At 50.7% G+C, this 22,135-nt stretch overlaps 1 protein-coding gene across 2 annotated transcripts; it reads right to left on the bottom strand.

The window, feature by feature from the left end:
• Positions 1-3,050: 3,050 nt before the first annotated feature.
• Positions 3,051-20,955, bottom strand: Tmem9 (transmembrane protein 9). Of its 2 annotated transcripts, none has more exons than XM_046464422.1 (6): positions 20,915-20,955; positions 20,337-20,438; positions 19,242-19,333; positions 13,265-13,373; positions 11,696-11,827; positions 3,051-4,139 (listed from the first exon to the last, which is right to left on the bottom strand). In XM_046464422.1, the coding sequence occupies exons 2-6, from the start codon at positions 20,400-20,402 to the stop codon at positions 3,987-3,989; spliced, it is 552 nt and encodes a 183-aa protein (XP_046320378.1). In that variant the 5' UTR covers positions 20,403-20,438; positions 20,915-20,955; the 3' UTR covers positions 3,051-3,986. The 2 variants fall into 2 exon arrangements, with proteins under 2 accessions (XP_046320378.1, XP_046320370.1); XM_046464414.2 differs by lacking the exon at positions 20,915-20,955 and adding an exon at positions 20,647-20,846.
• Positions 20,956-22,135: the final 1,180 nt, after the last annotated feature.

The raw sequence follows: 22,135 nt of genomic DNA, 5'->3' as shown, positions 1-22,135 counted from the left end.
CTTAGGAGTTAGGGGCCCCAGGAAGTTCTGAAAGAGGAAGTGATGTGGTCAGGTTAAGGGCAAGGTCTCTAGGGGTTCCTAACAAAAACTTCAATATCGGGAGTGAGAATTGCCCAAGGCTTGCGCTGGGGCAGTGACAGTGTGGGGCAGGGGAGGAGAGATTCCAGAACTATTTGGAAGAAGAGTTAGTGGGACTTAGTGAGTGGCTAGATGTTGACAGGTACAGACAGGGCAGAATTGAGAAAGGATGGCTCCGCGTTTCTGACTGGATCAGCTTGGTGGGTGATGACGCTGCCAACCAAGGTAAAGAACATAACAGGAGCTGACGGGGGGGGGGGGGGGGGAAGGGAGTAGGCTGTGGGGCTCCCAGGGGGACTGTCCAACGGAGAGCCAGAGAGACACATCTGGGGCACTGGGTCAGGCCTGCACTAGAGACAGAGTCTGGAATGAACACCACAAAGCGACAAAAGAGAACAAACTCCCAGGGAGAGTATTTTGATGTTAATTTTTAGATTGAGCCAACCAGGCTGAGAAAGGAAGTCTGGGAAATAGCAATGTTCAGCTGGTCAGAAAGAACATGGGGGCTCGAAGGCCAAAACCACAGAGGCGAAGCTAAGGGAGAAGGCTCAGCAGTGAAATATAGCAGAGAGGTTCCGACAGATGAGAACCAGAGACGTCCTCTGTGACTGGCAATTGCAGAGCCATCTGTGACCTTGCTGAGAACTGTTTTAGTGGAGCACAGAGGGTGAGGTCAAGCTACAGAGGGCATGGGGTGAGTGAGTGAGAATGGATGGTGGAAGGCGTGGAGACAGGGAAGGGACACTCTGTAGCTGCAGCTGGGTGTGGAGCCCTAGAAGATTCTTTTCAGGGCAGGAGACTTGAGCATGTTAATAGGCTGAGGATGGGGCGGGGAATGGGATGAGGTTGAAGAGATGATGGTGATCCAGGGACTACCATGGGAGAGTGGGTTTGCTTTGGGCAGGAGAGACACACTATCGCCAAGACCATAGCAAAATTGCTCATGAATGTGAATGACAAGTTTGCAGACGGGGGTAAGGAAACTGAGGTCACACCTACAGGGCCTCTTTTCTTAAAGCAGTATGCAAGATGTTCTAGGGTGGGGTGAAGAGAAAATACTGGAAAGTTTCCCAGTGGTCTTGAAAGTGAACCTCAAGAAATGGTGAATGGCCCCATGGGGGGTGGGGCATGTCCCCATTCAGCCTCTTATAGCAGCCCTGAGTAGCCCAGGGAGGACTAGAGAGGTCAGGCTGGGCTGGCTTGGGGTTCTGCTGGCAAGAGCACAAGGGAGATGGAATCGGTCTGGGTGAGAGGAAATGAGCTGCTTCTACCCCTCAATTCGATTCTCTTTCGTTTAGGCAGAGGGCAGCGTGCTGGCTTCTAAATCCCAGTTTTCAGGTTCTGATTATCAAGGCCAAACTCAACCATCTATTTTTCCTGGTGGGACTAATCCACTGCACAACATCATGGCGGCCAGTTTTCTGAGAGATAAAGGATTTCTGAGTGTGACACTAAAGTTATGTTCTTCTGCCATGGACGAAGAATGCTACTTTTGATTTTTCCATCACTGGACACAGAGGTTCTAATCTCTGTTCAAGCTGAATAACTGAGAGATCACTACCTTTTCTTCTGGGGGACTCCCTGTTCCTTCATTATTCACAGAAAGAAAACAAGTTGTGCTCTGGGATCCAAGTCTGAAAATTCAGGCTTTGGTGTGTGAAGTTGGAACACATTTAGATATGTGGTTACTAGTAGTATCTTATGTAAAGGGAACACTCATTCCTAATATTTTGTGGATTTGCATATACCAAGCTTATTTAGATTTGGGTTAATTTATAGTTAGCAGTAGTTTTTCTTCAAACCAAATCTTTAAAACTACAAAGCCTGGCTGGATCTCTGAACAACTTACCCAAGACTCAGAGCATATCACATCCTTACCTGAAAAGACGCAATGGCCTACTGCAGCTGCCAAAGCCACATCTGTCCCTCATAGGTACTAAGAAAATGTCAGGCAGATGAACAGAGTAGAAATGTAACTAGTACTAGTCCCTCTGTCCCAGACATGCATTTATGAGATGTGTCTTTGGATAACCCCATCACAAAGCTCAGGCCACCTAAATACACTTGTTCAGGATCCCACGATCGGTGTACGCCATTCCGCTCCTACCCCCTCTAGCACCTTACATGGCTCTGAATGTGGGCAAACCATGGCAAACCGAAACCTCACAAGTTCTCTGGCATTCCACCCCTCACCAAAAACCCAGCATGGTCTCCACACAAAGGTTTTCAACCTATGTCCCCATGGACTACCTTCTAGAACAAACTCTGGTCCCACCAGACTGTTTCTGTAGGTCCCTGTTTCTGTCCAGGTCTGTGAGGCCCTCTCTAGAAGGTGCTAACACTTCCTTCTGAGCTGCCTACTCCCACCCCTCTCCCAACATCTGCTAGTTTTCATCTGGGGACACTTTGCAGTGAGTGCCATTTACTGTCTTAAGTGCATGAAGACGATAGCAGGCACTGTGCAGAGCAGAGAACTCTCCCCACAAGAGGAAGCCAACAAAATCTCAGGACATGCCAGGTGTGGTGGCACACACCTGTAATCCCAGCAGCTCAGGAGGTTGAGGCAGGAGGAGCACAGGTTCGAAGCCAGCCTCAGCAACTTAATGAGGCTGTAAGCAACCTAGTGAGACCCTATCTCAAAATAAAAAGGGCTGGAGATGTGGCTCAGTGGTTAAGTGCCTGTAGGTTCAATCCCTAGTACCAATCTCAACCCAACAATTCCTCAGCAGTGAAGGAGCCCAAGGGTGGCAGCACTCCAGCCTACCGGTCTTTTCCCTTAGGAGGTGACAGGGCTTTCCAATGAGCCCTGGGCTCTGCCTGAGTCCTACATGGCTCAGCCACAGTTACTGGGCCTTGCAGGGCTCTGCCTTTTGGATTGGACCTACTAAGGACAAAGTTTTCTGTCCCCCTCTCCGGGATCCCATCCTTACAGGTGAAACACTTATGTTCCCCAAATCTCTTAAAATCCAGAAAACAAGAGAAATAAAACAATTTAATGATGGCTTCCTTGATGTACAGACAACTCTAAGACAACAGAGGAACAAAGTTTCTCTCCATGCACTGGGACAATGAAATTCAGGGACAACTGGCAATCCAAGGATAGGAGTTTTGGTATTAAAGTCCACTGTCTGGCCTGTCACGTGGTCCAACCAACTTCTGGCTCAGCAACTGCAGACACAGGGGAGGGCTGAGAGCCTGCCTGGACTCCTGAGGCAGAGCGGGGAGCCAGGCGGCACAGCAGGCAGGAGGCACGGGCCGCCATGCATTGGGGACAAGGAGGCCAGGGAGAAGGAGCCAAGCTTCCAGAATGCCCTGAAGACCTCTGTGAGCTCAGTGGCACGGGCTCGCCCACCAGTGCCGATCCTGAGGGCTGGGGCCGGCTAGGCCAGGGCAGAGGTAAAGGGGCTGGGAGGGAGGTGGGAGGAAGAGCCGCAGCAGACAGGAGCACCCGTAGAATGCTGGGCCCTGCTCCCTCCCAAACACTGAGTTCTTGATGACACAGCTTCATCTTGCAAAGGGCAAAGACACAGCTTCATCTTGCAAAGGGCAATGACATCTCCATGATGTGGAGCTGGAAGGGGTAGCAAAGGTGGAGCCAAGAGGGACAGATGCCACCCAACCCTGAGACCACCTGGGATAATCTTCATTCCTTTCTGGACTTCCTTCCCCCTGCCCCTCTAGCCCAAAGATCCGAGGAGACAAGAGATCAGAGACCCCATCACAGTCCCTAATTAAAACGGTCAGGTATAACATTTCCAAACAGGGAGACAGGGGAAAATGCCATGAGCTTTTACAGGGAAGACCCAGGGAAGACTGGCTGAGGCAAAAGAGGAAGCGGCCCCCGGCTCCTTCCAGCTCTGGAAGTTGGCAGCCATGGCCTGGGTCCTTGACTTGACCGTGCTGCCCCTCTAGCTGAGCATCTTGTGCCGATCGAAAACTGTCTTCCGCTGCTCCTGCACCTGCAGCTTCCACCGCTGCTGGGCACCCTCCACACGCTCCAGGACAGTGTTTGCTCGGGGGCCACTGAGGGATGCAGCAGCCGCTGCCAGGGACCGAGCATCCTGTAGTGGGAACAAAAAGATGATTAACCAGAGGGTCAGGGCCCTTGAAAGCCTGCCACGGACTGAACGTACCATGAGCAATCCTAAAGCCTGCATTCCCGGGGGCTGTGGGTTCCTGAGGACCTTGCTTTGTCACCTGCAGAACCTCATGCAGCATGTCTGGCCTGCTGGAGGCCTTAGTGTCTGTAGATCTGCAAGATGGGGAACCCTGCTTCTCCTGAGCCCAGGAGGAGGGTGTTCTGCAACTTCCACACAAGCTAGTTCAAGTCAGGCTCCCAGCCGGAACCCCACAGGCCCAACTCGCAAGACAAATACTAAATGTTGGCCTCAAGACCCCAGTGACCATGCAACCTGGTCACTGCAGAACCCCCTGCCCTGCCCTGTTGCCCAGGGAATGGCAGATGGGGGGAGGGGCCTCCTGAGAAAACTGCAGAGCAAAGACTGCAGCATCTGTTCTACTGGGAAGGGGACATAGCACAGCAAGCTTACCTTCCCTGAGAAAAAGGGGATGTGACATCACTCAGAGAGTCTGGCAGAGACGGAAATTTGGGGCTTAAATCTAGTATTTCTATCCAGGGCCTGCTGTGACCTGCTCGCTCCTAACGGCCACAGACATTCCCCCTGATGGCACCTTCCCTGACAGCTCCGGTGCTCCCCCTGCCCCTTGCTCTTAGACCTGTTTCTGTCATCAAAAGCCCTCCCCTAATTACCGCTTCTCTATCTCTGAAGCTCCAGAGCCCATGCATTTCCTGCAGGACCCGAACCTGATCTTTGGGGGGAATTAGAGCCCAGGGCCAGGCCCAGAGCCCATGGGGATTTCCTCCCTAGCTCTCCCTGCCTCTCATCTCCTGCCATACATCTCTTAAGGGATTAGCGCACCCCTCTAAGCCCAGAGCCGCCCAGTAAATGCAACTTTGCTTCTAATGCCCTGAGCTGGCACAGCTTCTGTCGCCACACAGCTGCCAGGCTGGGGAGAAGGGAGGGACTGTGAGGGGTGAGGGGAGGGGAGGGGCAGCAGAGATGGGCTAGCAGCGCAGAGAGGTGGCTGTCTAAGGGGCTGGGAGTTCACCATCCTGACCACTGGGATCCGAGAAAGCTGTCTCATGCACACTAATTTCTAGGGCGACTTAGAGTTGGACACTGCCCTCTGGGTACCCCCGACTCTGATAAAGATTCTCAGAAGGCTGCTGAGGCTCAGGAAATGTCTGATGGGCAGGTGCTGGAGCTTGGAGTCAGGATGCCTGGATTCTGTGCTGGGACCAGCCTCAAACTCTCCTGGGCCCATCTCCCAGGTGGAAGCACAGGTCCACTCTCGGCAGGTAGAGGAGGAGGTGTGGCCTCAGCCACTTGGCAGTGAGGTCCCTGGGCAAGTCACTTCATTTCTCCAAGCTTCAGCATAATAAACCTAGTCTTTGAGATTCCTTCCTCCTGTGCTGTCACTCAGAATGCTCTTTACCTGATGATCTAGTAGACCCACGCACACGGAGGAAAAACACTTCCCCAAACGGTACTGACTATGATGTCCTCATATTCTCTGCTCTATTTCATTTCATTTTTTAAAAATTCTGGTCATGACTCCCAAAATTCATTTGGTAATCTAATGGATCGTGGCCCATGGTCTGAAAAACTCTGGTTTATGATTAGTGGCCAGGTACAGCAAAGGTCAGTACGTACGGCAAGCACTCGGTAAACTATAGTCCCAGAGTAGTAGTTCAGAAATGTCCGGTTTCCTTCTGCCTTGGCAGTTTAGCCCAGTGGTCAGGAAGGCTTTGGAATCAAACAAATCTGGCTTTGACTCTTGGCTCTGACCCTACCAGATACACGACTGTTGGGCAAGTGACCTTACTCTGAACCACCCGCCTGCCCACAGGCAGAGACTCAAGACAGCTTCTTAGTGAGACAATGAATGTGGAGCTGTTGGCAGTGCCTGTCTGCAGCAAGCATTCACCAAGGGCAGCAGTGGTCAGTCAGATCCCAGATCCAGGATCCACTTAGGTATGCAAAGGGCTAGAAAGTGGCCACCTACGGATAACGATGGTGGCTGCCCTACCATCTCCCAACTCTGCTCTTCCCAGCTCAGCCGCACCCCTGAGCAGGCTATGCTGTGGACAGCCCCACCCAGTTCCACTTCTGCATGGCTGCTGAGATAAAGTGGGCCCTGAAGACCCCCGACTAGGAAGCTACTGGCTCACCAGGATTTGGCCAATCTGGCTCAGGGGCTTCTCTTCTGCCTGATTCCCAGTCTCATCCATTCTGAGACCAGTGACTCATGTCAGGGCCTTGTCAGGGTGCCTGGATGTGAGCTGGGGAAGCCTGGGCTGGGGTCCTTGGGGGCCATCCAAGAAGGGTTGGAAAAGTGTCAGTCATGCCTGCCCTCCTTGCGAGGCTCCGCTCAAGAGTGTCTGGAGGAGCAGAAGCCAGGGAGAGCCAAGAGCAGAGCATTAAAGGAACAGGCTGCAACTCACCGCATTACCACAGCGTCATTTGTCAGCCCTTCATGTAAAGTCTTAGCAAACATCTCCTAAGTGGAGGAAGCTGCTGCTGAGAGGCTCCGTGTTCCCAGTGCTAATAATCTGATTAAAAGGTATTAGAGACTCCACATCTGTTCTCAAGACGGCCCAGAGCAGGGCCTCCATCACTGCCTCCTCTACACAGCAATGGGTGGAGGCAGGGAAAGGCCACCAGTCTCTACCCTTGTCCCTCGGAGAGTCTCTGGGGAACTCAGGGGGACACAGGGAAGTTAGACGAGTGGGTAGGTGGAGCTCCTGCCAATCAAGTGGGAGCAGCTAAGGTCTTCAAGGGACTAGTGTGAGTCTATGCCACTATGTACCAGGCACTATATATGATTACTCCCAGGCTTAAGCACTGGCAGATGGGTAATACCATTCCCATCCTAAGGATGAGGAAACGAGGCTCTGAAGGAGAAATACTCTTGCTACCCAAGATCATAATGCTGTTCAGGACCAAGTTAGGACTTGTACCCATGTCTGCATATCTCTTATCCTAAGGCTCAACTGTGTCCTTCTTTGGCTGATTTTTCATAAGAGGGGACCACCATGGATACCCAAAGAGGAGGGCTGGTCCCCCACCACCCCGCCCCAATCAAGGGTTACAGCAAGAACAAGGCGCCTGTGCAGGAACCAGGGACTGGGAATTGAAGCAGGTCTTCGTCTCCAAGCAGGAGGACCCTGGTACCTGTGTAGGTAAGCCTGACCTGAAAACACTGTCGCAGGTGCACCCTCTGCAGCCCGCCAGAAGCTCTGGCTCTCAGACGGGCCTGTTTTCCTGGTGATAAGCACATGAAGCGAGAGTTTTCCTGGTGATAAGCAGATGAAGGGAGAGACAGGATCCGCCCCCTTTGCTGCCTCCCCTTCCCATTCCCAACCTACCCAGCCAAATAGTGAGGAAGGACCCTCAGTCAAGCCCTCTGCAAAGATGATTAGAGTCTCCCTGCACTTTACAAATTTAACCCAAACCTACTCTACCAGCCAAACAAACAAATCATGCCACTCCCCTGCTCAACACTGGGCTAGAAACCAGCTACTCACAGGTAAATCGCTCCTAACCACAGAACCCAGACCCCTGAGCTGGCTGAGCCCATTCCCACCTCACCATCCACATGTGGCCCTGTTCATCAGTCACACTGGCCTGCACCCTTTTTCCACCCGCAGTGGCCACCTCACTTGTGACCTCACCCCTGTGCTGCCCCTTGGCCTCCCTTCCAACAACCAGGAAGCTACTTACACGTTAAGACTCGAATGAAATACCTCATTGTTAAGGATGAAAAAGCAACTGTAAAGCTTCCCTGCACATCCCACAACAGTCTTGCTGAGGGGAGAACGATCTATTACCTCTACTCCACGGCTGGAAAACTAAACCATGAGGTCAGTGCCAAGGACAGTGAGTGGACAGCTGGAACTCCAAGCCAGGCCTAGGATGTCACAGCCCTGCCCTGAACTACTTACTGTGCTGTATGTGCTGTTCTACCCGCCCCCACCCCCCAAATGTTCTAGGAATGTCTGTTGAATGGCACACCTTTTAATTCTCTCCAGGGGGAGAGACCTTATCAATGGCCCTCACTGATGCGTGTCTTTTCCATGATTCACTCCGAGAGTGGCCCCGGCCTTCTCTTCTCCCAGGCCCTACGTGTTCCCAGTTCCCTTGGTTCTCAATGTCCTTCTAACTCCCCTGCACACCCCTCTCCCACAGGGCCAGAACTATACCCACTGCCCAGCTAGGCCAAGACCTTTGAGGATCCTGTGAGAGCTCAGCGGCCCATGCTGGGAGTGGCGGAGACAGTTAGAGCTGCAGACAAACCCTCGTTTTTCTCTTCAAAGAGGGCCAGACCTATACATCTAAAACAGCTCTGTTGCCGTTTCTATCCCAGCAAACATGCTGGCTTCCTCCTTTCAAAGGGGCGTCTGAGCCCAGGGATTAGGCCTAATGCTTCTGGAATCCCAGGGGAGGCAGCGCCCAGCACTCAGGCCCACTGAGGCTCTGCCAGCCGTTCAAAGGGAGCACGACAAGCTTTCATCTCCCGCCACAGCCTTGGGCTGAGCTGCGGGGGAAGGCTCCCCTTCCTCTTCCAGTCCTCTAGCCCCCTGATGAAAGCTCCCGGTCACAGGAATTGGGGGGATGGAGTTGAGGGGCCCCAATCCTGAGAAATACTCTGGTCTTCAGCTCTGGGTCCCAGGCTCCTGAGAGAGGGGCTGGAAGCGCTAGAGCCTAAAAGCCTTCCTTCTAAAGTCACCCAGTTGTCTAGACCTACACAACCTCTAAAGGAACTTCAAGAAGCCAGGTTCCCACTTTTCTTCTCTTGGGATGTGGCCCCGGGAAGCCTGGCCTTTTCTGTCACCTTCGTGGGTGACACTCTCCAGCCCAGAGACATGGCCACAGCCCTGGCTTTGCTGTTGCCCAGCTGGGGCGTCCTTGGGACTTCCCTCCGTGCTTCCCAACCCCGCACATCCCTTTCCTCACGGGTGCTGGGGCTGGGGGCAGCAGACAGTCCCTCACTGTCCAGGACTAAGGTTGTTGGGTATCTGTAGGGATGAGGTCGGTCCCTGGGCCTCTCTAGCCAATGCCCTTCCATCCGCCCTGCAGCAGCTTAGCACGCCTCCCACCCATCTGAGCTGGCCCTGAAAGTCCCCTTCTGCCAAGAACCTTCCTTCCATGACTAACATGAAGAGAAAGACCTAGGAAAGGGGACCCTCCTAGAACAGCCAGTTTCCTCACCTGATCATCATGTCAACAAGCCAGATCTTACTGATGGCCTCCATGTTCCCTATTTGCCTGGATTGGGTTGCTCTGGGACTGAGTCCCTGAGGGCTGATATGGGTGTGTGTCAATCAGACCCCTGCGGGGTCTGAACGCAGCAGGAGAGGATCGGAACTGCTGAGCATAGGACCTACAACTAGGACACCGCACAGAATCAGGAGGCGAGGGATGGAAGGCAATGCCAGATAATGGGGTTAGAGGACCCTGATGACACCCATCCTTCCTGGACCCTGCATTCATGCTGGACTGGCCAGAGCTGGCTCTGCCTCGGGTCAGAAAGAAACTGAAGACAATTTTGATGATCTTCCGACCTTGGGGTGAGAGGCAAGGGTGTTATCCTGAGGGCAGGAGTCACCTCTACAGGTGAGGCACAGGCTCACCAGCCCTGACTTGAGTGCTGCCTGTGACAGCCTGGTGCGCTCAGGGGCACCCCTTATATATGGCTGGATGGTGACCTTAGAGAGCCCTTCTTCTACCCAGCCAAAACTGCGCCCAGGCGATGTCCACCCTCTGATTCAGGTCCCACCTCTGGGAACTGGACTGACCAAATCTAACCCCTTCTTCCTCCCCAAGGTCCTCCCACAGACAGATTCCAAGTGGGGAACACCAGGTCTCTTGTAGGAAAGACCTAGGCTCAGACCCGCAGACGGCAAGTTGCCCTTCCCCTGGCTCCATATCTAAGATGGCAGGAGACACAAAAAGGCCGTGCCCGAGAGCCACACATTCCAGGGAAATCGTAGCCTGGGCTGTGTAATCATCGGCTGCATCTCTCAATTACTCCCCGGCCAGGGCTGCAATTACCACATTACCCCTAATCGCCCAGTGTTTATTAGTGATGCTCCTCCCCCCTCAGAGCTGCTATTACTCTACATTAATAACTGGGTGGGCAGGCAACCTTCCTCTCCAACACAGACCACCCAACTTCCAGCCCCACCACATCCCAGGCCCCAGCTCCAGCGGGGCCAGGCTCATCACCTCTGCTCCACCTTTAGCCAAATTCATGCCAGCAGGAGGCTGGGGGCAGATTGGGAATAGACCCATACCCAGAAGCAGCAGGGCCACTAGGAGTGGCCAGGCTTCCCTGTCTCCCTGCCTGACCCACCCATGCTGACCCTCGTGAGATCACCTTGGCAGCTTCACGCACAGACTTGAGCCCCCAGATCCTCTTTTTGGTAGGGAACCTGCCTCCAATCCAAGACTTGAAAGCTCTGAACTGGGGCTGTCCAGGGGGCAGTGTGGCCTAGCCTGGAACCCATGGTGACCCACACCTCACTACCTTACAAGGGAGCCTGCTCACAGTACTGTCTGCAAGGAGAATCCTTCTTACATTGTCATGTCAAATCTCCTTCCCCAACTCCCATCTTTGGGGTCTTCTGTTCCCCGGGGAAGGTCAAGTTCTACTCTACAAACACCTAAGGCATGTGCCTTCTTGAGTTTGTTTTTTCTTCACCAAGTTAAACATCTCCCAGTTTCTTCAACTAAATCCCCCAGGACATGACTGAGGCATTTCCCCTCTAGGCATTCCTGTGGACATGGGAACAAGCTCACCACGATGTGCACCGCACCAACAGGTGTGTTCCACCAGCAAGGTCCTAGGGACAAACCTCAGAGACAGTCTGGAGACAGGGTTGGCAGGCTGCCTGGCATCAGTGCTTCCCCATCTTCTTTGTCATATAAAGTTGACCTCTGAGACCTTTATTAATCTGACCTAAACTCCCTAGCCAGCTCCACCTACCACTATGCCTAGGTGCCCACCTTATTTTGGGATGATCAAATTCCTCACATGTGCACAGCGTCGATGGCACTGCCACCCAACTCCTCCGACTCTAGAGCTCCTAGGACTGAGGTTTGCACTGAGTACTCAACAGACATTTGTGAAATCACCAAACCAAAGGATAAACCTGATGCCTCCAAGGCCACCACTGACTTGTCACCAATGCCTGAGCAAGCAAGATACCATGTGTATCTACGTGTGACAGGCCCTGGTCGGTTTACTTCCACTGTGCCTAGAAAGAGTATGACACAGAGCTAAGGCTCCCCAAGCTTGTACACCGAGGCTGGTTGGTGCCACATGTCAGGAAAAGTTGGGGCTATCTCCTGCTTCATCTGGGAGGGCAAAGGGCAGTTCCTTGCTTGAGTCTGGGTGATGTATAGGAAAATGGGCAGGAGAAGAGCATGGGGGAGCAGAGGGAAGCAGGTAGACCCTGATCCCCACCAGGTGCAGAGGAGGCTCTCTGGGTTGTCCTGGGGATTTGTGTGGGCAAGTCCAGGGCCTCATTTACCTCATTCTCCTCTTCATTGTGCAGTTGTTCTGTGTAAGCATCTGGTTTTCGAATCAGAGGGTCCACCAGCATCAGGAAGGCCATGTACAGCAAAAGGGCCCCCACCACGGACAGGTAGATGACAATGATGACCTGAGGAAGAGACCCGGCTTATGCTGTGAAATAACACCCAGGGCCAGGGGAGTCACGGGCCATCTGTGCTTGGCTGCCAGCAACTCCTCCACTGTTACACTGGGAAGACTGGGAAGTGGCATGGGCCTAGAGGGCAGGAGGGCCAAGAAGGACAAGGGACAGCCCCTGCCACAGACTGACCAGGTCTGTCCTAAGCTGAGGGAGCCCCACAGCAGGGAACTCTGGAGGTATAAAGATACTTCTACCCTCAGGCAGAGGGTTAGGCAGTGGTGTCCTCGCAGCATGAGGTCCCTTCCTTGCCATATAGGAGAGGCAACATCTGGTTCTGAAATAAAAGTCTCAGGCATCTAGTTCCCAGTAAGTGAGGCCCACTGGAGCAAGTTCAGAGACAGAAAGGGGAAGCTCCAGGAGAGGAGTACAAAAGGTGTGTGGCCTGGATGACTGGACAGGGCGACAGCTACTTTCTCCTTACAAAACAGGAAGAGGCTGTGGCTCCCTGAAGCAAGTAGAGGGGGTTGAAGACCACTCCCACTCCAACATGCCTCAAAGGTAGGAGGCTGAGGGAGGACTCAGCAATGTCTTTAAACTCATGAGAGTTATTTTCTGATGCTATCTAGAATTGTCATGTAAAGCTTCAAAAAGGAAAGGTGACTTCATGGCCTCTATGAGATGGGATGTGGTCAAGTCCTACCTGGTGGCAGAGGAATGTGGTGTCCTTCCTCATTCTCTATGGTGGCACAGGTGAAGTCTACCACTTTTTTCCTGAATTCACCCAAATGATTACTGAAAACAGGGCTCAGGAAAAAACAAAAAAGCCCAGGTTCTAGTACTGGCACCCGGCACCCAGCACTGGCCGCAGATCTAAGGTTTTCTTAGAGGAGTCTGACGTCACTTTGGAAGTCTGATGAGACCCTAAGCTCTGAGAAGGCAGCTTTACTCCCAGCATGGTGTATGGGGCCCAGAACACAGCAGACATCCAAAAAAGATGTACTGAACAAGCTGGGCACGGTGACTCACGCCTGTAATCCTAGCAGCTCAGGAGGCTGAGGCAGGAGGATCACAAGTTCACAATGAGGATCAGCCTCATTAACGTAATTAAAAAAGGGCTGGGGATGCAGCTCAGTCATTATTATTATTTTTTTTAAGAAAGGGGGAATTAAATAGATGGAAGCGAGAGGAAGGAATAAAACTGGAAAGAATGGAAGGGGAAGGGGAGACTCCAGCTGCTCTCCCAGGACACTCTATCTGTCATTGTGTGGGAGCCACTGGAAAGATGTCGGAGAGGAGAGCCAGCTCCAAAGATGTGCGAAGTGAGACCCTGTGTCTGTATGAGGGCCCAGAAGCCAGTCCCACTCGCCACTTGGAATGTTCCAGAATAAAGCAAAAACTATGCACATAGAACAGTTAGGGGCAGGGCTTCCCGGGCCCTGGAGGTACCTTGATGGTGGTGGTGCTGCGCTCCTCGTACTTGCACTCACACAGCAGGCAGTAGGCCTCCACGTCGTGGCCGGGCACGGGCATGGGCTCCACCACGTGCAGGCAGTTGCTGGAACACAGACAGGGCGGTAAGGTGGGGCTGTGGGAAGCCCCCACAGACCCAGGGCAGGAGGCAGGCAGCCAGCGGAACTGAGGGATAGGGTGGGCATAGGTGAAGGGTGCTCCCAGGGAGGGCAGAGGGCTTACAAAGGGCCAGGCTAGCAGAAGCCCCTTCCCAGTCCCTAGCCTCATGGGCCCCACCATCAGTGCCAGTTATCCAAACTATATCTTCAAACCAGCAACAAAACCCATTATTGCTCCCCAACACTCTGCCCAGCTGCCCTCTCCTCCCATGCTATGCTGTCCCTGGTGGTTTCATCATTTGTCCAAAGGTTTCTACTCCAAGTTGATGTTTCTTAGATTAGGATCTCTAACCAAGCCCCGGATCCTCTAAGCTGGACAATATTGCCAACAATCAGAGGATTTGCTGTTTAGTGTCCCAGAGGGGCCATACACTCTACACTCAGCCTGTGTACTCTTGGCCCCTAGGTCCCCAGGCCTCCATGCTGGCTCTGTGGTCTGTTTCCAGTGGCAGAGAGGACAGCTCTAGCATTCACCCTGCTGACCAAATCATGCCCCCGGAATCACCTTCAACAGCATTTTTGCCCCCACCCATAAATTCACCAAATGCCAGCAATTTTACTTCCTTAAAAATTCCTAAAATCATGGAATAAAGAAAGAAAGAAAAAATAAATAATAAAAAATTTAAAAAGAAAGAATGGAAAAAACTTTTTCCACTCTGTCCCAGTGCTGTGTCCCAGCTGAGGTCCTCATCATCATGCCCTTGGACAACTGCCCAGCCTCCCTACTGCTCTCCTACCTCTAGTTTGGCCTTGCCCGATACTACCTTGACAGGGCAGCTGAGTGACTGTACCAAAATGGAACTCCTGTCAAGTCAGCTTTCAACCAGTCAATGCCTCCGTAGCAAGGGCTGACAAAACTGTCCCACCAGTCCTGGTCCCCTCACCTGCCCAGCTGTCCATGCCACTCCCAGACCCACTCCCCACCCTCCAGCCAGCTGACCTGCTGGACTCTTCTCTGTGCAGCCACATCCCACGCCCCCACCAGGAACACAAAGCTCTGCCTATCTCCTCTTCCACTCTGCTTCAGCTAAAAGGTCTGAATTCTGTCCCCAGTCAGTTCCCCATCTCACCATGAACCTGGCCACACCACCCTGTCTTCACTTGTACTGTCTTGCCCAGTGGACATGAAGTCCCTTGGAAGAAGGGTCACATCTTACTCATCTCCATACTCCCTGTGTGCTGACCATGGTGCTGGCCAGAGCAGGACTGTGATCAAGTGACTGCCAGATGTATACATGTGCCACCCAGTGTCACCAAGCAGTGATCCTCAATGAATAGGGGTCGGGGTGCTAAGATTACAGGCCTCAAACTGAGGAAGTGGGCTCAGGACAGCAAGGTGGCAGCTCTTCATCAAGGTGGAAAGGCGGGGACCCCAGTCCAGATCCTGGGCCCCAACATCCTGGCAGCTGACTCAGCCTGGGTGGGGCCTGTGCCTGTGCTGGGCTCTGCACCTAGCCTCTTGTTTCCAGCCTTCCCTGGATCAGCAGGTTTCTGACTTGCTTGGTTCATAGACCAAGGTGAACAAGCAAAAGGCCCCACAGAAACACCACTACCACTAGGGAAAAATCAAACAAAACCTGCAGAGGATCACAGAAGTGGGCCAGGCATCAGCCTGCAATGGGCGCCTGGGCCTGGGCTCAACTCTGACTCTGCCACTAAGTGTCTGCCCTGGACTGTCCTTTCCTCTGTGAGAGGCCATGATTGTACCAGGTGACATTTAAAAGGCTCTTCCAGCTGTGAAGAAGTCCTGAAACAGTCAAGCAGAGTCCTAAAAAGGGCAGAGCTGACCTCTTGGCTCTTAGCTGGGTTTCTGACAGAGGCACCAAGGGTGTGCAATGGGAAGATCCTGTGTTGAAATAACAGTGGGTGTCCTCTGAAAGGAGTGTAAGTGGCACAAGTTATCTAAATCTCTGATGATCCCAGTTCCATCCTTGGGTAGTAGCTACCACTGACACTATTCCCTGGTGTAGGAATTGGTCTCCCAATTGTATCAAAAGGCACCCTCTAGGCCCTGCACACTGTCTCTGGGAGGAGCTAAGGAACAAGGCCAGTTTCAATTGTTCCTCATTCCATTCCTGGCAATGGTGACTTTTCTGTACCATCTAGTCTCTACAAGCCACTTAAGGACAAGATCCTTTATTTTCCTCAGCTATGTGGAATTCTGGGTTTGGAAAGCTACTCTGGTGCTACAGGAAGATCTGTGGGTTTCCCACCAGGGCAGCAGGAAGGGCCAACCTGTGCCCTTCAATTTGGGATCCTACTGCCCAAGAAAGCAGGCTGTAAATGAATAAGAGGAATGGCAATAAGAAACAGAATTTTTCTTTTGTGGTACTAGGGACTGAACCCAGGGCACTCTACTACTGAGCTACATCCCAGCCTTTCATTTTTTGTTTTGAGTCAAGGTCTTACTGAATTGCCCAGGCTGGCTTGAACCTGTGATCCACCTGCCTCACCTTCCTGAGTAGCTGGGATTACACATATGTGCCACCAGGAGTTGAAATATTTCTGTCTTCTCTGGCTTTCCTGGCAATCAGTGAAACCAAAATCTTTTCTTGCTCTCCTAAGGGTCTCTGCTGGCTTTTTGTGATTAGTAATAAGAGATTTCATGGACTGGTCAAGGGATATTAAGGATAGAAGGTAAAAGAAAAAGACAGACTGGATTTAATTTTTCTGCTCGTCTACTTATTCCATAATTGTGGGTAATTTATTTACTCCCTCTAGGCCTCAGTTTCCTCATTTACAATGGAGACTAAAACTCCATTATACTTTCAAACTGTGGCTTTTTGGGTAGCATAGGAAACACTATGCAGGAGGGGGTAGGTGTGGTTGACGGACCTCTCAACCAGAGCAATTTTGATTTTATGGTTCACACATTTGGTGTCTCCATAACAGATTTTGTTTGGAGAAGGCTGTATTTTAACATGTCCAAAAAGCAATGAACTAGCTAGCCTACTATGTTCCTTCCTGCTCTGGGACTCTCTCTGTAACTCATCTTGCCAGACACACCAACAGGGCAATACTGATGGGCTTTGGGCTTTTTGATATGCATGTGATTTTAGACTCTCAACACTAGATGGCAGAATACCAGCAACACAGGAATACTCGTGGCTTGACCATTAAATCAAAGGACTGAGCTCTGAAGGTTCTGGCTTTACTCTGCACAATCAAGAGGATGGGGCAATCACTCTTTCTGCAGGAGATAAAGGCAGCACCGGAATGAAAATGTGGCAGACAATCCCACAAAACCAAATGCCAAATGTTTTCTCTGATATAAGGAGGTTAATTCTAGTGGGGATTAGACAAACTCTAAATAGGGCAAAGGGAAGGGAGGGTAGGGGGAGAGGGCATAGGGGTAAAAAAGATGGTGGAATGAGATGGACATCATTATCCTAAGTACATGTATGAAGACATGGATGGTGTGACTATACTTTATATACAACCAGAGATATGAAAAATTGTGCTCTAAATGTGTAAAGTATAATGCGCCCTGCTGTCATATATAACAATTTAGAATAAAAAATAGGTTTTAAAAAAAAGAAAACGTGACAGAGACCTGAAGACCCAATCAAAGTGATCCCCAATTCTAGCCCTAGCACTGAGGTCTAGGATCAATGTCAAGACCCCAGCCAATCCCTAAGAGGCTCCAAGCAAGAGTTTGATGATTTCCAAACAGGGCCAATGTTGCTGAGTCCTAGAATCCTATACTCTTACCTCCCAGCACCCTTAATGGAACTGTCCTGAGGTTCTTTATGTAAGATTATTCTTCAAGAAGCTCCCTAATTCTGACTTTTAAGAGGAATGAAGAGATTAACTACTACAGCCCAAAGGTCCACAGAGGATACTGCAGGCATCCAAGCTTCAGTTTTCAGGCAACACCATAGCCCCAGGACAAAGATAATGCTACTAAAATCTGCCAGTGTCTGTCTGCACAAAAGGCATGAGATGCAGCCTTGGTATCTAGTGTAGGGCTAAGAGAGTTCATTGGTGTCTTTACTGATGCTATTCGAACTATGACCATAACATATAAAGAGGTACTAGGGTCCCTCCCAGGCCTTCATGCATAGAGCTTGTAAATCCATCAGGACAGCAGAAGCAGAGGAAACAGGCTGGTGCTTTGGGAGGAGCCCAAGTTTCCCAGGGCTATGGTATAAGTTTGATGATGGCTCTCCATGTGGCCTCTAATAAAGCATAATATATTCATGATATCAACTAACATTTACATAGCACTTACTATGTGCCAGGTGTCATTCTAAGTACTAAGTTTTGTATACACACACACACACACACACACACACACACTTCATATTCAAAATACTGCCACCATTTTATAGATAAGGAAATCAAAGTACAGTAGAGATTAGGTAGTTTGTCACATCATTAACAAGTGGCAAAGCTAAACCGAAAACCAGGAAGACCAGACCCAGAGTCCTGTGCATCCAGCTAGACTGCTTCTTAGAAAACTACAGTCCAACCATCTCAGACCTGGAAATTCAACCAGTTCCAAAATTTTCAAATACTGCCCTGTATCAGCTGTATTATAAGCATCTAACTTGAAGAAAAGGTGACTGCTGAGTCAGAATCTTGGGGTGGAGGAGGCTGGCAATCTGTATTTTCTCAAAGCTTATTTGATGATCCTAACAACAACCAAGCAGATGAAGCACTGACCCAGGCCCCATCTGATATTATCCCCCCCACAATGACCTCACCTGTGTCTGCACAGATCCCTCCAAGGATAGAGTTTCCCAGTCCTGAACCACCTAGATTAGTAACGTTCCTTTATCATGTTCACGTCTATTCCCTGAAGCTTTCATCCACTAGTCCCAATTCTATACCAAGAAACCAGAGTGTACCTACTTGGTCCCCATATGTCCCACCTCCTACAGAATGCCAGCCCTTCTCCCAGTCTTGGTCAGCCATAGAGTACCCCTGGTTCTCTCCTCTTCAGGTTAACTCTAGTCCCTTATACCATTCCTTCTAGAACAGTGAGCTGAAAATTCCTTTCACCAAGTTGGTGTTCTTTACCTGTATGAATTCTTGGTTATTTCTCTATTTATTTACTTGTTTATTTTTGGTACTAGGGATTGAACTCAGGGGTGCTTTACCACTGAGCTACATTCCCAGTCCTTTGTTTTATTTTGTATTTTGAGACAGGGTCTTGCTAAGGTGTTTAGGGCCATGATAGACTGCTTAAGCTGGCTTCAAACTTGCAATCCTCCTGCCTCAGCCTCCCAAGCTGCTAGAATTTCAAGAGTGCACCGCTGTGCCCAGAATTATTTCTCTCTCTTAAAAAAAAAAAAAAAAAAACAGAAAAAAAAAAACTGAGGCAGCAAGAAGCAAATTCAAGATTCTAGAAGTATAATTTAAATTCTTTCTTTGAACCTCAGCCTATGCAATAATAAAAATGGGAACAATACCCTTCTTATTTACTTTAGAAAATCGCTATGAGACCAGCACAGAGTGACACAAGTAGAGAGTTTTGCAAAAGCATTGAACATTGCACAACATGTGGCCATAATATCTCTCTCCCAACTTCCCTATCATTTTGCATATATCAAGAAAGATCCAAAATAAAAACAAAACAACAAAATCTAGTCCTCTAGCCAGGAACCCCTCAGATGAAATGCAAGACACTTGGGTCCTGTTTCCAACAGGTTATAGACAAAGACATTCCTTTGTAAGGCTCTCCATAGAAACAGGAGCAAGTTCATTCGTCAGGAAGTCCACAAACCCTAGTAAACACCCATAGGTGTAGTAATGGTGTAGCAGCCAAGGGCCAGTCCATGGAGGTGCCTTACCAGTCCTTCTGAGACACATTCTGGTTGTAAATGTGCCCACTGATGTTTCTATAAGGTGGACAGATGCATTTGCACCGGATATCTTCAGAACTCTGGAAGAGAAAACAAGTATCGGAAGGCAGGACACCTGCTTGGGTTGAGATTCTAGCAAACCTGCCAAAGTTTAGTTTCCTGTTCTTCAATGTAACTATCCATATGCTCGAATTCAGCAAGGACTGCTTCTGTATTAAGGATGCAATATCACAGCATCCTCAAGACAGAAATTGTCCAGCCGGCAAATGAGACCCAGAAAGTAGCTGAGGTTGCCATTCCCTAACTGGGATGTGTGTTCAGGGGGCGGCAAACCAAGTGACTGTTCTGTATCCTGAAACCCACACTATGTATGTACTTCTGTCCAATAGGCTGGGTGGCCAGCCTCTTCCCCTAATCCCATCTCCAACCTCCAAGGTTAAGAATGGGGGAAAGAAAAGGGTTCACATGGGAATACTCAAACAACTTCTCTGAAAGTTCTTCCCCTCTGGGACAGGTAAAAGACAGCACCACATATATTTTCACTCCAATTAGGAATTCCCTGGAGGGCACAAAAGCAAACCTGACTGAACCTTATTTCAAAGTCTTAGGGATCATTGGAATCTCAGATTCCACAGCCTCACACCAAACCCAGCTGGGGGTCCTCTACCCCTAAGGAATGGGAGTTATCTCAGGAATCTATCACTTATGAGGGTTCCCCTTATAAAAGAAACTTCCATCTGTACAGGACTTTACACTCAGCATTTTTATATCCTCAAGTGACTTGATTCTCCCTGAGTAAATATAAACACTACTATTTTACCCAGGACAAAAGTATGGATAATTTCCCCAAACTTGCTGGAATTCCAGCACGGGTCCTTCTGATCCAGAAGCTTTCTGGGTGCACTGTCCTCCCCTCTCCCCTCATCCTTTCACCCTTAGTGAAGAACTGCAGCTTTGGCCTGAGGGGACACCCCAACCATGATCCATAGAAGTGAGGGGCAGGGCTCCTGCAGCAGCCACCTCTGGAGAAACCCTGTAGGCGGGGTTGTAGTGCACGAGATGCTGCAGGTTCACCTCCCTCACCTTGTTGGCTTGAGCTGGGGGCACCAGCAAACCCCCGACCAAGACCACCAAAGACAGAAGCTTCATGCTTATCAGGCTTGCCGAACCAGCAAGACCGAACACCTGAAAAAAAAGATACGATGCAGTCGGGAAGTGACCACACCACAGCCAGCAGTTCTGCCCCTAACCATCTCGCCAGGACACCTGAATGGGACTGGAGACTGGGCTCCAGGATTCCAAGGCCTCTTACGCCCAGTCGCCAAACGCGGCTTTCCCCCTGTACCCAACACTCCGGCTCTCCACTGGCCACCTGGTGTGTCAGGCAACAGACCTCCTGAGGATACAGCCCTCGGGAGCCCCGGATGCTCCGTCAAGGCCGGGCTCTGACTCCGCGTCGCGACCCACCGCCCTCCGCCATCTCCGTCTCCGCCGCCCCGTCAGCTCAGGCCCGATTGGAACTCCAGGTGTAAAGTCTGGGAGCCCGGATCCGGCGGCGAAAGCCAGTGCCCTCGGCGCTCAGGAATTTGGGGCCGGGTTGGGACTCCCCCAGAGCCCCCAGTAAATCCCCACACCCCTCCCCCAACGCCGCATCCACAAACCTGCAAGCCCGCCGCAGCCGCTCCAGACCTAGTGGCCCCGCCCCTGCCCAGTTTCTATTGGCTGCCGGAGCAGCCGCTCAGCCCAGCCTCGCTATCACCAAGGTAACAAGACCCACCTTCGCCTCGGTTTGGAGACTCCAGCTCCTGGGAGAGACTTGCATTTCTCAAACTAGCCAGGAAAGGGAACGTCGGGCTTCCGTACTAGAAACCGGAAAGGGTCTTGCTTTTACGTAGTCCGTAGAAGTCTTTCCCCTAAGCGTTTCTTGTGTTATACCACTCAGATGGCTGTTTTAAAGAGAAAGCACGTTATAAACTATAGCTATAAACTAGCAATAACAGTAATGATGAAGAGATTAAGAGGCCGGGCGCGATGGCCAGGCGCCTGTAATCCCAGAGTCTTCAAAGGCTGAGGCAGGAGGATCATTGCAGGTTTGAGGCCAGCCTTAGCAATTTAACGAGATCCTGTCTCAAAAAAAAAAAATAATAATAATTTTAAAAAAGTGCTAGAGATGTAGCTCAGTGGTAAAGCGCCCCTGGAGTCAATCCCCAATTAAAAAAAAAAAGATTTTAAGGGGCTTTGTCCACAGTCATAAACTGGAAACGTTTTTTAGGAATCTAAAAATATGGGTATGCTAGGGAGGACATTCGCAGCACCAACTCGTCCCTCTACACATAGACAAACAGCTGCACCTGAGAGCAGAAAATGTGAGGCAGTGGCAGGGGCAGCACCCTCAGCCTAGTCCCCTCTCCTCCATGCAAGTTCTAGCCCTGGCAAATTGGGGCAAGGTGTGCAAGGACAGGCTTCAGGAGTGGAGGTGGGAGTACCAGGCTGCTAAGGGGCAAATATGAAGGAAAGAAGAGTCCAGGGCACCAGATCTGGTGTGAGGTGGCCAGGCTTCTGTTCTGGCCCTGCCGGTAAGTAGCTATGTTACACTGAAAAGACACCACCCCACTCCTATGGGTTTCAGCATTTTTAGCTGTTGACAAGCTGTTTGCATTCTAAGATTCCCTTCACCTTTGATACCTTGGAATTTTTAAAGGGTGGATCAATATGGTTCACACTCGAGGAGCAACCATGTGGGCAGCAAGTTAATATAGAAAGTGATGTGTCATAGAAGAGTAAGTATTATTTTGAGCACTATTGTGCCAGGCACTGAGCTAGGTGCTAGGGATGTAAATCCTACCCATGTTGTCATGGAATTTGAAGTTTATTAAAAATTG

The sequence above is a fragment of the Marmota monax genome, unplaced genomic scaffold (genome assembly GCF_021218885.2).
Source record: "Marmota monax isolate L192 unplaced genomic scaffold, Marmota_monax_Labrador192_F-V1.1 WCK01_AAM20220418_F8-fsc00099, whole genome shotgun sequence".
NCBI classification, from domain to species: domain Eukaryota; kingdom Metazoa; phylum Chordata; class Mammalia; order Rodentia; family Sciuridae; genus Marmota; species Marmota monax.
Note: the sequence above shows the minus strand (reverse complement) of the source record. Positions and strands in the feature narration are given on the sequence as shown.

Bases quoted from the DNA above. Each gene is read 5' to 3' on its own strand.
- Tmem9 (XM_046464422.1), bottom strand. From the start codon at position 20,402: ATGAAGCTTCTGTCTTTGGTGGTCTTGGTCGGGGGTTTGCTGGTGCCC. The intron at 19,334-20,336 runs GTGAGGGAGGTG...TTTCTCTTCCAG, and splicing joins CCCCAGCTCAAGCCAACAAG to AGTTCTGAAGATATCCGGTG. The intron at 13,374-19,241 runs GTAAGGCACCTC...TCTGTGTTCCAG, and splicing joins AATGTGTCTCAGAAGGACTG to CAACTGCCTGCACGTGGTGG.